Raw genomic sequence first — 12,690 nt, 5'->3', positions numbered from 1 at the left:
AAGACAACCACTACTTATTATATATCACTTCTTTGGAAGTGATAAGAGTGACTTCAGACAAAAGGCTCAACTGCAGAGTATCCCTATCTGGAAGAAATGTACTCTTATTCCACAGGTTTTTGGTGTAGTATCCATTGATTTGGCTACATTTAAAATGTGTCCTGTTTTTCCTGGAGTCATTTGGTCCAGTTCCCTGTGATACAGCCTGTAATAAATTAGACATCTGTCCATTTATATTGTCTACATTGTGCAATAAGTCCCTTAAACCCTAATTAAATTCTGTAATAGGCTACAAAAGCACTTTAGGAGCTGTGAAGAAAGGTCTTTCTGCTGGCTGCTGAATTGGATGCAAACATTTCGGCTTGTCATCAGAGTTTTAGCACTGTAGCTACAGCTGGCTTTACACAGCATTACAAAAGAAGCCTCGGCAGAGATAATGTCAGATGCATATGCAAATGGTTCTTGCATTCTGGCAGCTTACTTAGACATGCAATTTGCACAGTGCTGCTGTTACTGAGCAAAGAATGAGAAGATTGTGATGGTTAATAGTTATCTGCATCTGAGTTCTCCCCAATCTGGGATACCTTTGGTGTTTAAAATGCAACTTCACTGTGCTTTGTTCAAATACTTGTCAAAGATCTATTTATTTTGATTCAGGGATGTTAGCTCACTGATGGAGTATCCGTGTTAATAAATCCTCCAGCAGGGTTTGTTGGCATTCTGTGCTGGTGCAAGGAAATAATTCCCAAGTTCTGTAACGCTTCTGTCATCCCTGTCAGCAAATGGGAGAGCAGAGTCTGGCTGGAAGGGAAGTTTTCATATTGTATCTGTCAGTAAGATCAGTGGAAGAACCAAGTTTAGGGATGAGATGTTTCCACTCGCAGCTTCAAGGTCAATCCCCTAAACAGGAATTTCCAAAGGCCATTTGTTGCCCACCGACCTCTTAATTGTGGCCATCCTCAGCAGAGGCAGATGGTTACTGAGGCTTTACCTCCAGGGTCACTCCTATCTCTCCCAGGGTGGGTGATGGCACTTTGGCTCACAGCTTTTGTCCCCTCAAAGAACATGGTAGCCCCAAAGCTGTATGTTCCAGTGGCTTCTCCAACTCTTGTTTCTCAGCCTGTGCTGCAGTGAAAAGGGGTCACGGAGCCTGTTGCAGAGGTGGTATTTTGTCTCAGTTTTAAAGAGTGCTGGAAAAGGGATGTGCTCGTAATTTCTGAATGCAAAAGGATGAAACCAAGGGTCGGTTTCTCCTTCCACTGTTCTGGATGAATATTGCTAACACATCTCCCACTTTAATGTCTTAAATATTACATTGCCCTTTAGGAACAAAACTTGGGAACTTCTGCTGTATTTGGCTGTTATCTCCATAGAAGATGCGTGATTCTTAGTCTGGTGCTTGTCTAAAAGCTGTCTTTGAGTAGGGCCATTGCATTGTCATAATCCTTTAATTTGGGCTACACTTAATTGCTGTCTGCAATGAACTGCAATTTTATCTCAATAAAGAGGTGCCTACATTTTTAAACTGTTAACTGTTGTACCACAAAAAACATTTTATGTATAATTTTCTGTTAAAAGTTGTCGTCTAGATGTATTCTCAGCTATAGAATTTATTACTATTTATTAATGATGATTTATTAATTTGCTATTATGCTTACATTTGGAATGATAACTTTGCTTTTTTCCTAGTATTGGCTACCCTGTTGTGACTTTGGGCTTTGGCTTTAAAAGTTACGTCAGCTACAAAATGCGTTTAAGAAAACAAAAAGAAGTGCAGAAGGAGAATGAGTTCTACATGCAGCTTCTCCAGCAAGCTCTGCCCCCAGAACAGCAGATGCTACAAAGGCAAGAGAGGGAGGCAGAGGAAGGCAAGTTATACTTATTACTGAATGTGTTCGTTTTATCTGCTATTTAAAAAACCTCCTAAGGAAAAGCTTCATTAGTCCACGTTGTTTTGCTGAAAGTACAGTGAACTTAGAAACAGAGGAGCCAGAAATGAAATGGTCTTGGCAGTGGTTAGTATGGCAGTGGAAATGAATTATGTCCTCTGTTTAGTTCTTCATTAGCAACTGCATCAGTCTAGTCACAGAATCACAGAATCCCGAGGGTTGGAAGGGACCTCAAAAGCTCATCTAGTCCAACCCCCCTGCAAGAGCAGGGTAACCTAGAGTACATCACACAGGAACTTGTCCAGCCGGGCCTTGACTATCTCCAACGCAGGAGACTCCACAACCCCCCTGGGCAACCTGTTCCAGTGCTCTGTCACTCTCACAGTAAAGCAGTTTTTCCTGATGTTCACATGGAACCTGCTGTGCTCCAGTTTACACCCATTACCCCTTGTCCTACCACTGGACATCACTGAGAAAAGCCTAGCTCCATCATCCTGACACTCACCTTTTACATATTTGTAACCATTGATGAGATCACCCCTCAGTCTCCTCTTCTCCAAGCTAAAGAGCCCCAGCTCCCTCAGCCTCTCCTCATAAGGGAGATGTTCCACTCCCTTCATCATCTTTGTGGCTCTGCACTGGACTCTTTCAAGCAATTCCCTGTCCTTCTTGAACTGAGGGGCCCAGAACTGGACACAAGATTCCAGATGCGGCCTCACCAAGGCAGAGTAGAGGGGGAGGAGAACCTCTCTTGACCTACTAACCACATGCACCCTAGGATGCCATTGGCCTTCTTGGCCACAAGGGCACATTGCTGGCTCAGTCAGTGCTTCATGAAGAACGAGTATTTATTATTCAGTCCCTAACTGTTTCCTGCCAGTCATGATAAAAAAAGTCTTAAGTTACCATGTGACTTCTGATTTTCTTTTCTAGATAGACTCTAATACTGATAGCTTTCTACAGAAAGATTGATATGTAGCTAATGATTTTTCTTTGTCTGTCACAATATTGATAATTTAATGAACTAAGTACATTTTTTGTTTGTTTTGGTATTGCAGCAGCCAAAGGATTATCTGATATGGATTCCTCGATACTATTGCAGCACAATGGAGGCATTCCAGCCAATAAAAAATTATCTGCAACGTTGCCAGAGCTAGAATATAGAGAAAAAGGGAAAGAAAAGGACAAGGATGCGAAGAAACACAACCTTGGAATAAATAACAATATTTTGCAACCTGTAGACTCTAAAATACAAGAAATTGAATATATGGAAAACCATATCAATAGTAAAAGATTAAATAATGATCTTGTGGGAAGTACAGAAAACCTCTTAAAAGAGGACTCATGCACTGCCTCATCCAAAAATTACAAAAACGTCAGTGGAGTGGTGAACTCCTCACCTCGCAGCCACAGTGCAACGAATGGGAGCATCCCCTCCTCATCTGCTAAAAATGAGAAAAAGCAGAAGTGTGCCAGCAAGAGCCCAAGCACACACAAGGACTTAATGGAAAACTGTATTCCTAATAACCAGCTAAGCAAACCAGATGCACTGGTAAGGTAAGTTTGATCTGAACATTGTGTAACAGCCTGTCTTACCGTCCCTTCTCTCCAGTACGTCGGAGCTTTTTTTCCGTAGGAAAATATGTCTTATGATCCCATGAAGACAACAGGATTGTCTAGTGGTGGAATAAGATAACTAGGAACTAGGCCTTTTGGGTTCTGTTCCTGATCTTTGCCTCTGGTTTACTATGCAGCCTTGAGCGAATTGCTTTCTTTCTACCTCAGTACACAATACTTGCCTACCTCACAGGGGTGTTGTGGGGCACAAGCTTGACAATCACTTCATAGAAGGCATGAAAGAAATGTGGAGAATCACGATAACAGAGCTCAGTGGATGTGTTCTTGACAAGCCTTCCATGGAGTGACCTTTCAATCTCCGGGAATTCGGTGGGGTTTGATGGTGTCTGAACAGGTTGTTTTGTCTTAGTTTTTGGTTTGTTTTTCCCCTGAAAAGCCCAAAATGTTGGGCTTTCTGTTTAATCTTCAATTCACAAGTAAGTATGCAAAGTATCAGCTGCTGTGCAAGCCCTTAAAGTTCTAAGTTCAGATTCTTGCTTGCATATCTGCTGCCTTACTGGTTTAAAAACAAGTCCAGAGGATTTAATTTAGCTGCCTTGCAAACTACAAAGATTGAAAAAGTGTGCTTATCTGCAGTTTCAATGAAGATGTATTTGTGAAATGCAGCTAAGTACTTGCAGGGTATAAGTGAAGACATACGGTGCTGTCATGTTACCAGAACAAGTACTTGTAAGAAAAAGGGAAGAAGTGTTCAGATTGGGGATAGAGGTACATCTAGAGCAAAGCTGTTACATGGATATGCACTTTCTTACCATTCCTGGCTTATGTCTGTCTTTTGCCTTTTCTCATATGCTGAGCTTGCGTTCATGCTCTTGTTGGCCAACTTAACTGGCAGATTGGGTTCACTGGCCCTGCGGGTTCCTTTTGGTGATAGGAGTTTTGACTGTGGTCTGTCTCTAAGGATTTGTGCCGTGTGAATACAATTACTTTGATGAAAATGCTATTTTTCTCCTCTGCTAATCACTCTGTCGCTGCTTGGTGTACCTCTGCCGGTTACATATCCAGGCTAATTGACACCTAATGTCTAGAGAGAGCTTGTATGAAGAAAATGAGAAACCAGCTAATCAATCTAATCTGTGAATCGGATTCAGCTAAGGTTAATGGGGTACAGATGGCTCTCTCTTCAGCAAAGCTGCATCTGAAGAAGCCTGTAGAGGACTGCTGTATTTGTATGTTGCCAGTTTCAGATGGGCATCTCAGTGCTCCTTATGTTACTTGCTCACTGAAGAAAACAGGTCAGTTCAGCTTTGCTGCAGTTTAAAACACAATTCCTAAGTGCTGAGAAAAGAGAATGACCTGAAAGACTCAGGCTTTTGTCCCATGTAGCTATGACAAGAAATGAGATTTAAACCTCACATGTTCTATATTACACATTGAAATTTTTATATGCTGTGATGTGAGCTTACTCCAGGTCATCATGGTCATTGTCCAAAGCAGGTTTTCTAATGCAGAAGTGGGTATACAATAAAGTAGACTGTGCCCTTACAGTGTTCTTACTCCTCTAATTCACTAGGTAGGGGCAGAGTACATATTAGCGTACTCTGAGTGTGCCTTTGTGCAAGGTAGCCTTACTCTGCCCGGAAGGAGAATTAAGCTACTTCAGTCTTTGTTTGTCAAGTGTTTCTCTGTGATGTGTGGGTGTGATGTGGCTGTTGTGTTAGCAATTCCTGTAGCTGCTCATTGAACATTGATTTCCCTGGGCAGGCAAGCCAGGAGCACTTAAAACACCAACATCCTGTGTGTTGCTGCTCGCAGTTCTTACAAGTGAGATGACTGAAATCATTCTTGAAATGCAGTTTCTATTCAGATTGAGTATGTAACTCCTACACAATGGAAGCATAAGCTTACCTGACAAATTGGATGGAGTGGAATGCACTTAAATTTAAAAATTCATGTTTATTTTTTAAAGCTTGTCAGTTATCCTGTCCCTGGAGTGTAAGGAGTGATTTGTTCATCATCTTTTCCACTTCCAGTAGTATTACTCATTCCTGTTATTAAACTTCTAGTCTGCATCAGTGCTGAAGCCTGAAAAGGGCTGTGTGGAGTCCTGCCTTTGTGTCCGACTTTCAGATCAGATCTGCTCAGCTTCCAAAAAAAGAGGCTTTTTATTACTTCTTGTCCAGCAGACTCGCAGCAGGATGTCAAAACCAAGCTGCTTTCCTTTTGTGTTCACAAATGACTTCCCTGGGCTGACTAACCCGTATTAAATGTAAAGTATGCCTTAGGACTGCTGGGGACTCAGCTTAACAGGGGTTATTTGGGAACAAGACAGTATTGCATGCTGCTAAACTTTTTCTCTTAACTACTTGATGTGACACTTTATATCTGAAAGAGTTCTGCTCATTAAGTGTATGTTTTATATATATAATATTACTCTTATTTGAAACAGTGAGGTTTTCTTCTTGCTCTGTCTGGCAAATGGTTAGCGCACAGAGGAGGGGGAGTTGCTGCTCCCCATCTTTAGATGTTTCAGTGAATCTTGTGTTACTGTCATCTCAATTGATAGAGTGATTTAAGAGACTGTGTCCCTGCTGATCAGCCTTAAAAGTAACCTCTTAGGGTTTGTTCCTACGACTGAATAAGTGTGTACTTCCAGTGGATGCTGAAATCTGCTGTTTGTTGTCAAGAGCTTAGTAATTGAATGACTGATCTGAGCTGTTTATTTCCCAACACTGATAACTGAGCCAAGAGGAATACTTTGGGGATCTAGCAGAGGGATGAGCGTGGTATCTCATAATACTTCATGCTGTTTGTCAGTAGGTACAGTGCAGATTGACTTCTTGTTGCTGTTTCACTGTCACTTCTGAGGCACAGCAGGTTTTGTTCGTGGTTTAGGGGTTTGATATATGGAACAAGTCCAAGCTGGAATCGCTGCAGACTTCGTGTGTGTTGCATATTACACAGTGTATTCTGCCTCTAGCTATTTGCACTCTTAAACCCAAAAAGGCACAAAAAGCCACAGTCGAAAACCTGGCAGTGCAGCTTGGCAAAGCTGTATCCAGAGAGGTCCTGCTGTTGGCACACGAGGTATGGAAACAACCTGTCTCATGTACTAATTATTCTCGGAGATAACAATGACATCTTCTGGCAGTTGGACTAAGGAGCTCTGCAAAGCAAGAGCTGGTCTACCCACGTTTTCCTTGGCTTTACTAAAACCTGATGTTACCTGCAGAGACAGACTTGAAGGTTTTAATGTAAATTTATCTCCATTTGATACTAATAGTTGTACATCTTTTGTGGCACTGTTGATGTCCTAAGTGTAACGGCTGCTGCTTCCTTATCCCCCTTGCCTGAAATGGCATTAGTGTTCCAGGCTTTTTGCTGTCAGCTGCTGTGGGGGTCAGCATTTCATGCAATATGATGGGAGTGATGGGAAGTATAGAACAGAGAAGAAAAAGAGTTAGGAATGTAAGTTAGAAATCATGGAGATGATCCTTCTCACAGACCATTGTCAAGCCACTGTCAGCATAGTGCTTGGACTGTTCAGAAACAGAAAAACCTTCTGAAATGCCACCTGCTTAGATCACTTCTGTGTAAAAATAAGTAACTTGGCTTTCTCTGTGTGGATTACTGTCTTTTTGGTAATGAGAAGTGCTCTGAGAAACTGCTAGTAACAGCCTATCAGTTACAGCAGGAGAACCGCAGTGCTGTGGGATCACATTGGCTACTTCCGAGAAGTTATGGTCGCTGTAGGGGATGCAGATGCCAAGAGATTGGGCCAGAACAGAGCAAAGGAAGAACATGGGTCTCTTAGAAAAGCATCTGAGGCCTTCTGAGGCTTTAAAACTTTAATTTCTATACAAATTGTGTTTTAATTTGTGTACAGTTGCCAGGTGATTATGGAATTGAGTTAGCTGAATGAGTAACCAAGCAACAAGGTGTGTTATTCACCAGTCGTCAATACTTCGGAGCATTAAGCTGAATTGAGTTGTCTTTAAGTTGATCCATCCATTTCCCTGAAGCATTTGGAAAAATACTTGGTCTTGGAGGTGATTACTGATGAATTCTCTTCATCAGTGCGATCAGGAATGATGCGAGGTACTGCTGAGAAAAGAAAATGGGTAAATCTGCATTTATAGTAATGGTAAACTGCAAAGAAAAATTGGCCTTGGTTGTGTAAACAGCACAATGTAATAATCTGCAGCTAAACCCTCATCTGAAAAATAGTTTTGTGTCAAAATGATTTGTAGTTTGTGCAGCAATAAAGCATCTTCTAGAACTCTGGTTTGCTTCACCCCCACCTTGTAAATTAACTTTCCCAATAAGCCTGGAAATAAGAGACTTAAGCAGAAAATGAAATGGTAGAAAGAATAATAATAATTTCAAAAATGCTGTCTTCTTGGGTCATTTATCATTGCAATAGTGGTGCAGACTGTTACAGGAGGGGCAGCTCACACACTGATTCGTGCTTGTAACAGCACAACTCTCTTTATGGCGTTGCATTGCTTTACCTCGATGATGTGCTTCCGGTTTAGAAAGCGGGTAGCAGAAGGGGTATTCTTCATCTTCTATTTCTGGGAAAATGATGGATGACCCCTCTCTCTGCAGAGCAGAGCTTTGGCTTGCTGTTCCACAGAGGGGCATGTTTAGGCTGAAAATGTTTGACTGATAAGAACATGGTTACACAGTGGAGGATGCAAGGAGTACCTGTGGTTTTGAGGTGGAATTAACTTCATGTGGTTTGGTTTTTTTAATGAAGTTTTATATCTAGCTAATTGTGGCAGATCTGGGAGAGAAGATGGAAGGAAACATTTGGTCCTTCCATTATGATGGATTATTAGCTTCCTAACTCATTTCAGATAGCGAGAAGCATTTATTTGCTCTCTAAATTGTAGAAAACAGCTGCTTTGGTATTTAAAGCTGTAGTGAAAAGTACAGCATAATGAAAAGGAGTAATTAAAATCTGGTAAAATCTTACTTTAAAATGTATTTCTAACCAAGCCCATTGCCAGATAAATTTCCGATGGTTTTGTCTGCCATTGACTTGAAAGAGATGAGTTTCCTTTGTTAATTCTCCCCTCTCCAAAGGGGCACCTTTGGAGTTGCACTGCAGTAGCTGATCACTCGCATAGATTACATCTGTTACTCTGTTAAGGTTACGTTATCTGTACTGATAAAAGAGATTGTTTCACAACAGAATAAAGACTCTTGACTGCAAGGTGCTGTGAAAAAATGGGGTGCATGGAAGTCCAGAATCCTTTGGTTAGGGTAAGTTGAACCAGTGCAGTTGTCACGCTTGAACTGCTGAGCCCACTGTGAGCTCGTTTGTAGTGGCTGGTAAATAGGAGAGGCTTTGTGTTCTAATGGGCACGCAGGGTGTACAGCTCCCACTTTACCCCTGGTAGCAGTTTCTGAGAAGCAGCAGCTCCTCTGTAGCATGTACTGAGTTAGGGTTGCAGGTGGGCAGTGCCAGCTGCTCATGGGCAGTCATTGTCTCTTGATGCCTGGTCTGCCTGGATGCGTTCTAGCGATGTGGCTGCTGGGTTTTCGTAACTGATGGAAGCACCCAGGGTTTGAGCAATTATTGTTGAGTTTAGCCCTGCAAAAGGGTGAACATTTGATGCTTGGATCATGCTTGAAAAGTAAAGGCAGAAGGATATCCATGGGGTTTTCATTCAGTGTTCAGGCAGGATTTGAGTGATGCATGAGTGTGCAACACTTCTTGATCCCGATTCTCACAGATTTAATGCACACAGTCTTGGTTTAACACTTAACCCAGGCTGAGTAAAAAGGAAGGCTGTGGCCTCCTATTTCCCCTGGTTTGGCAAGTAGCATCCTCTCCACTCACATTTGAGTGTGCTCTCTAGATCCTGCAGGGTTCAGCTCTCTTTACAACACAGCCTGGACCAGCCCCACGAGCACTGCGGGCGCAGAACCCTTCCTGGAACTGCAGGGATGCCATGAACCAGATGGCTTCAGAAGTTGGAACTAATGTCAATGCTTTGTTGCCAGAAACACAAATTCAGTTGGTCCTGTGCCAGTACCTCTTGATTTATTTGAGCTTTACCTGATCAGTTCTTCTTTTCCTGGAATACTAAATACCCAAAATAAATCCTGGTATATCTTATTTGAGCATTTTGACATAGTTATAGGGGAAAGGATATTTACAGTTGTCTTACTTTCACAGCTATTGCTTTATTATAGACATGCATGTTGCAATCTGTGGATAAATGTCAATGTAAAGTGTGTGTGTGTGATTTCTGTACATTCCTTTATGTTGTTCGTCCAACCATATTTTCACCTATTTATTAAAACCAGTCAGCTGTTGGCATACAACAGTTTAATACTTCCTACAGCATCTTACTCTCTTCAGTTACTAAGTTTGCTCTTTCTAAAATACGGAGTTACTCTTTATTGGAAAATTAAATTGAACTGTTATATCATTGCCCAGCAAGTTTCCAGCTCCATCACTTAACATGCTGCACACTGGGAGGATACATGCCTAATAACGTCTGCTGATGGGTTTTCCATTTTTAGGTTGTGTGCTGTGGTTACATGCTGGAAGGAATATTTGGTTAGGTTTGCAAATTCTTTTCCTCCTACAACAGAACACCAGGTGTTGAAATGATTTGTGGTCTTCCATCTGAAATGTGTATTTGCTTTGTACTGTTACTATTTGCCTTCTAAGTAGAAGTTTGGTGGGGTGGGCTTTTCTTCTATTTAAAAGTACATTTGACCACAATTTCTACTATATTAAAAGAAATTCATTTTATCAGTGGGGCAGTTCAAGTATAACTAGAAAGACATCTTAGTACAGCTATAGAAAGTGGGATCTGATCCTTTATAGGCTGTTTCTTGCTGTTAATTTACCCAGTAGACCTCTTCAGTGCAGTTTTAAGCCTATTACAGATATGCTTTTATGGATTTCCAGAAGTCTGATGATTCCACATTTAACCTCTTGATTAATTCACACAGGATGTTCTTATACCTCATATCGTTACAGCTCTCTCAGTAGCATTTTAGGTTAAGATTTTCCTGCACTGAATCCCAGAGGACTGAAGTGTTTTCATTCTGAGGACAAAAAGCCCTAACAGTTCACCTGCACTAGTGAATGTCAGTAAGGGCTGTTCATTTGGGCTCTTGTGACAATTCTCCCCGAGTCCTAATGTTCAACTACCACTAATTCTGTGTGGAACTTTAAGAAGGAAAAACATCTTTGTTTTCTTTATGAACATTTAGAAACTTTGAAATGAATGACTTTGAAATCAATGACAGTCAATTTGATGCGCAAATGAGATTGAGTGACTGAGAGGCATATTTGCTTTAAATAAGTATGTAACTGTGCTCATAAAAATGGTTGTTTATTTACCTGAGATGTGCTTTTATTTCAAGAATAAACCCATTTGGAAATGTATTTGGGGAATACTTTAAACTGTGGGGAAATATTTCAGGGGAGCTGCGTTTCTCTCTTCAGCAACTTGGGGCTTATTTTAACCAGGTTTGGTAATAAGCTCACATGAGTCTTGAAGAACTTTCCAAAGCTACAACTAAATGTATAGCAGATGGTCCTGTTCAGGAACAGTTAAGAATAAATTTACTGACTCCTGAACTGTGGATGATTTGACACATCCTGGTTATTCACCGTGCACATCGTGTGCTTCAAGAAGCAAACCACGTTTGGGTGGGAATTCGGCAGCATGTTCGGCTGTAGCTCACAAATGGATTTGGTGAGAAAAGGAGAGTTTGTTCAGGTGTGCATCTGGCCTTGGTTACAGCCTCTCAGGCTTAGAGGAAAAATGTAATTCCAGAATTCTTGTTCTAGGATTCTGCAGTGCAAAACAAATTCCTGTGGGAGGATCTGAAGCGTGTGTATCACTATAATAGAGCCATATACATATTGTTACATAAAACATTATTATTTAGCAAGGATAAACATAATTCCTGAGAGTTGATTATTTTAAGTCTGAAGGGCTGGGGGGTTGGCAGATGGTGCGATGTTCACTCTGTGATTTTTATATAATGTGTGTGAACCTTTGGGTAATTGGGAAATAAAGTTGAAATTGTCTCTTCAAATTGTCTGTCTTAGGTTGGAACAAGACATTAAGAAGTTAAAGGCTGACCTGCAGGCAAGCAGGCAGATCGAGCAGGAGCTGCGCAGTCAGATCAGTTCTCTGACCAACACAGAGCGGGGGATTCGGTCTGAGATCGGGCAGCTCCGCCAGGAAAATGAGCTGCTTCAGAACAAGTAGGTGCTCCTACACTTAAGTCAGTGCTGCTGGCCATAGTCAGGGGAAGTACTGTGTTAAGTCTCTATGAAATTTGCTGGCAAATCCAGCAAGGCTCAGGTGGGACCACTGACAGCAATTTATTTTGAGTAGGTGAAATCGTCCGTTAAATCCCATACCTGTTACCTTCCAGATTACACAATGCTGTACAAATGAAACAAAAAGACAAACAAATGATCAGCCAGTTGGAGAAGAAACTAAAGGCAGAGCAGGAGGCACGAGCCTTTGTAGAAAAACAATTAATGGAAGAGAAGAAAAGAAAGAAGTTGGAAGAAGCAACTGCTGCACGTGCTGTGGCATTTGCTGCTGCTACAAGGTACTTTGTTCTGCCCCAGACCAAGCTCAGCTCCAGAATATCACTGAGATGTGCTTTGGGGGGGATTTGGGGCAGCATTTTTGTCCTGGGTTCACTCTCCTGTACGTAAAAGACTAGTCTGTGTTTATTTCTTTATTAGAAAGCTTGATCTGTGTTAAGAGGTCTGCTTGTGTTAAGGCAGTGGGAGGAGTTGCTTCAGCATCTGAATGTTTTTTCTGCAGAGGAGAATGTACTGAAACTTTACGGAACCGTATCCGGGAGCTGGAGACAGAGTGCAAGAAGCTAACAATTGACATAAAGCTGAAAGAAGATCAGATACGAGAACTAGAAATGAAAGTTCAGGTAATGAGAAAGCACCAGGGGCTTAGATCAGCATCACGAGGAGTGAGTGCTTTCAGCCCTAGGAAACTGGTGGAGGCAATCAACACCTCCAAGAATTATGTTCTTCAGATGTCTGTCTTGCATCAAGACACTTGTTTGCAAGAAGATTGGTATGAGAGAGGTTGTCTCAGCTCCACACTATTCCATTGTTTAAATTATTAGGATTTTTTTCCCCAAACCAATGGTCGGGGTAGACTGAGAATGTAAATCCCCTCAAGAGTTTTCATCTAATGTGAGGAGC

At 41.5% G+C, this 12,690-nt stretch overlaps 1 protein-coding gene across 3 annotated transcripts in view; it reads left to right on the top strand.

Moving 5' to 3' along the window:
• MACO1 (macoilin 1) overlaps positions 1–12,690 on the top strand; it is a 40,865-nt gene that overhangs the window by 12,695 nt on the left and 15,480 nt on the right. For all 3 annotated transcript variants that reach the window (XR_013958303.1, XM_080632645.1, XM_080632644.1), the window contains exons 5-9: positions 1,690–1,868; positions 2,948–3,446; positions 11,554–11,712; positions 11,886–12,068; positions 12,290–12,410. Coding sequence is in view for 2 of the 3 variants with exons in the window: in XM_080632645.1 (XP_080488771.1) it covers positions 1,690–1,868; positions 2,948–3,446; positions 11,554–11,712; positions 11,886–12,068; positions 12,290–12,410 (1,141 nt within the window). In the remaining variant the exon portion in view is untranslated. The remainder of the gene's footprint in view (positions 1–1,689; positions 1,869–2,947; positions 3,447–11,553; positions 11,713–11,885; positions 12,069–12,289; positions 12,411–12,690) is intronic.

This window comes from Psittacula echo, assembly GCF_963264785.1.
Source record: "Psittacula echo genome assembly, chromosome: 21".
Classification (NCBI taxonomy): domain Eukaryota; kingdom Metazoa; phylum Chordata; class Aves; order Psittaciformes; family Psittacidae; genus Psittacula; species Psittacula echo.
Note: the sequence above shows the minus strand (reverse complement) of the source record. Positions and strands in the feature narration are given on the sequence as shown.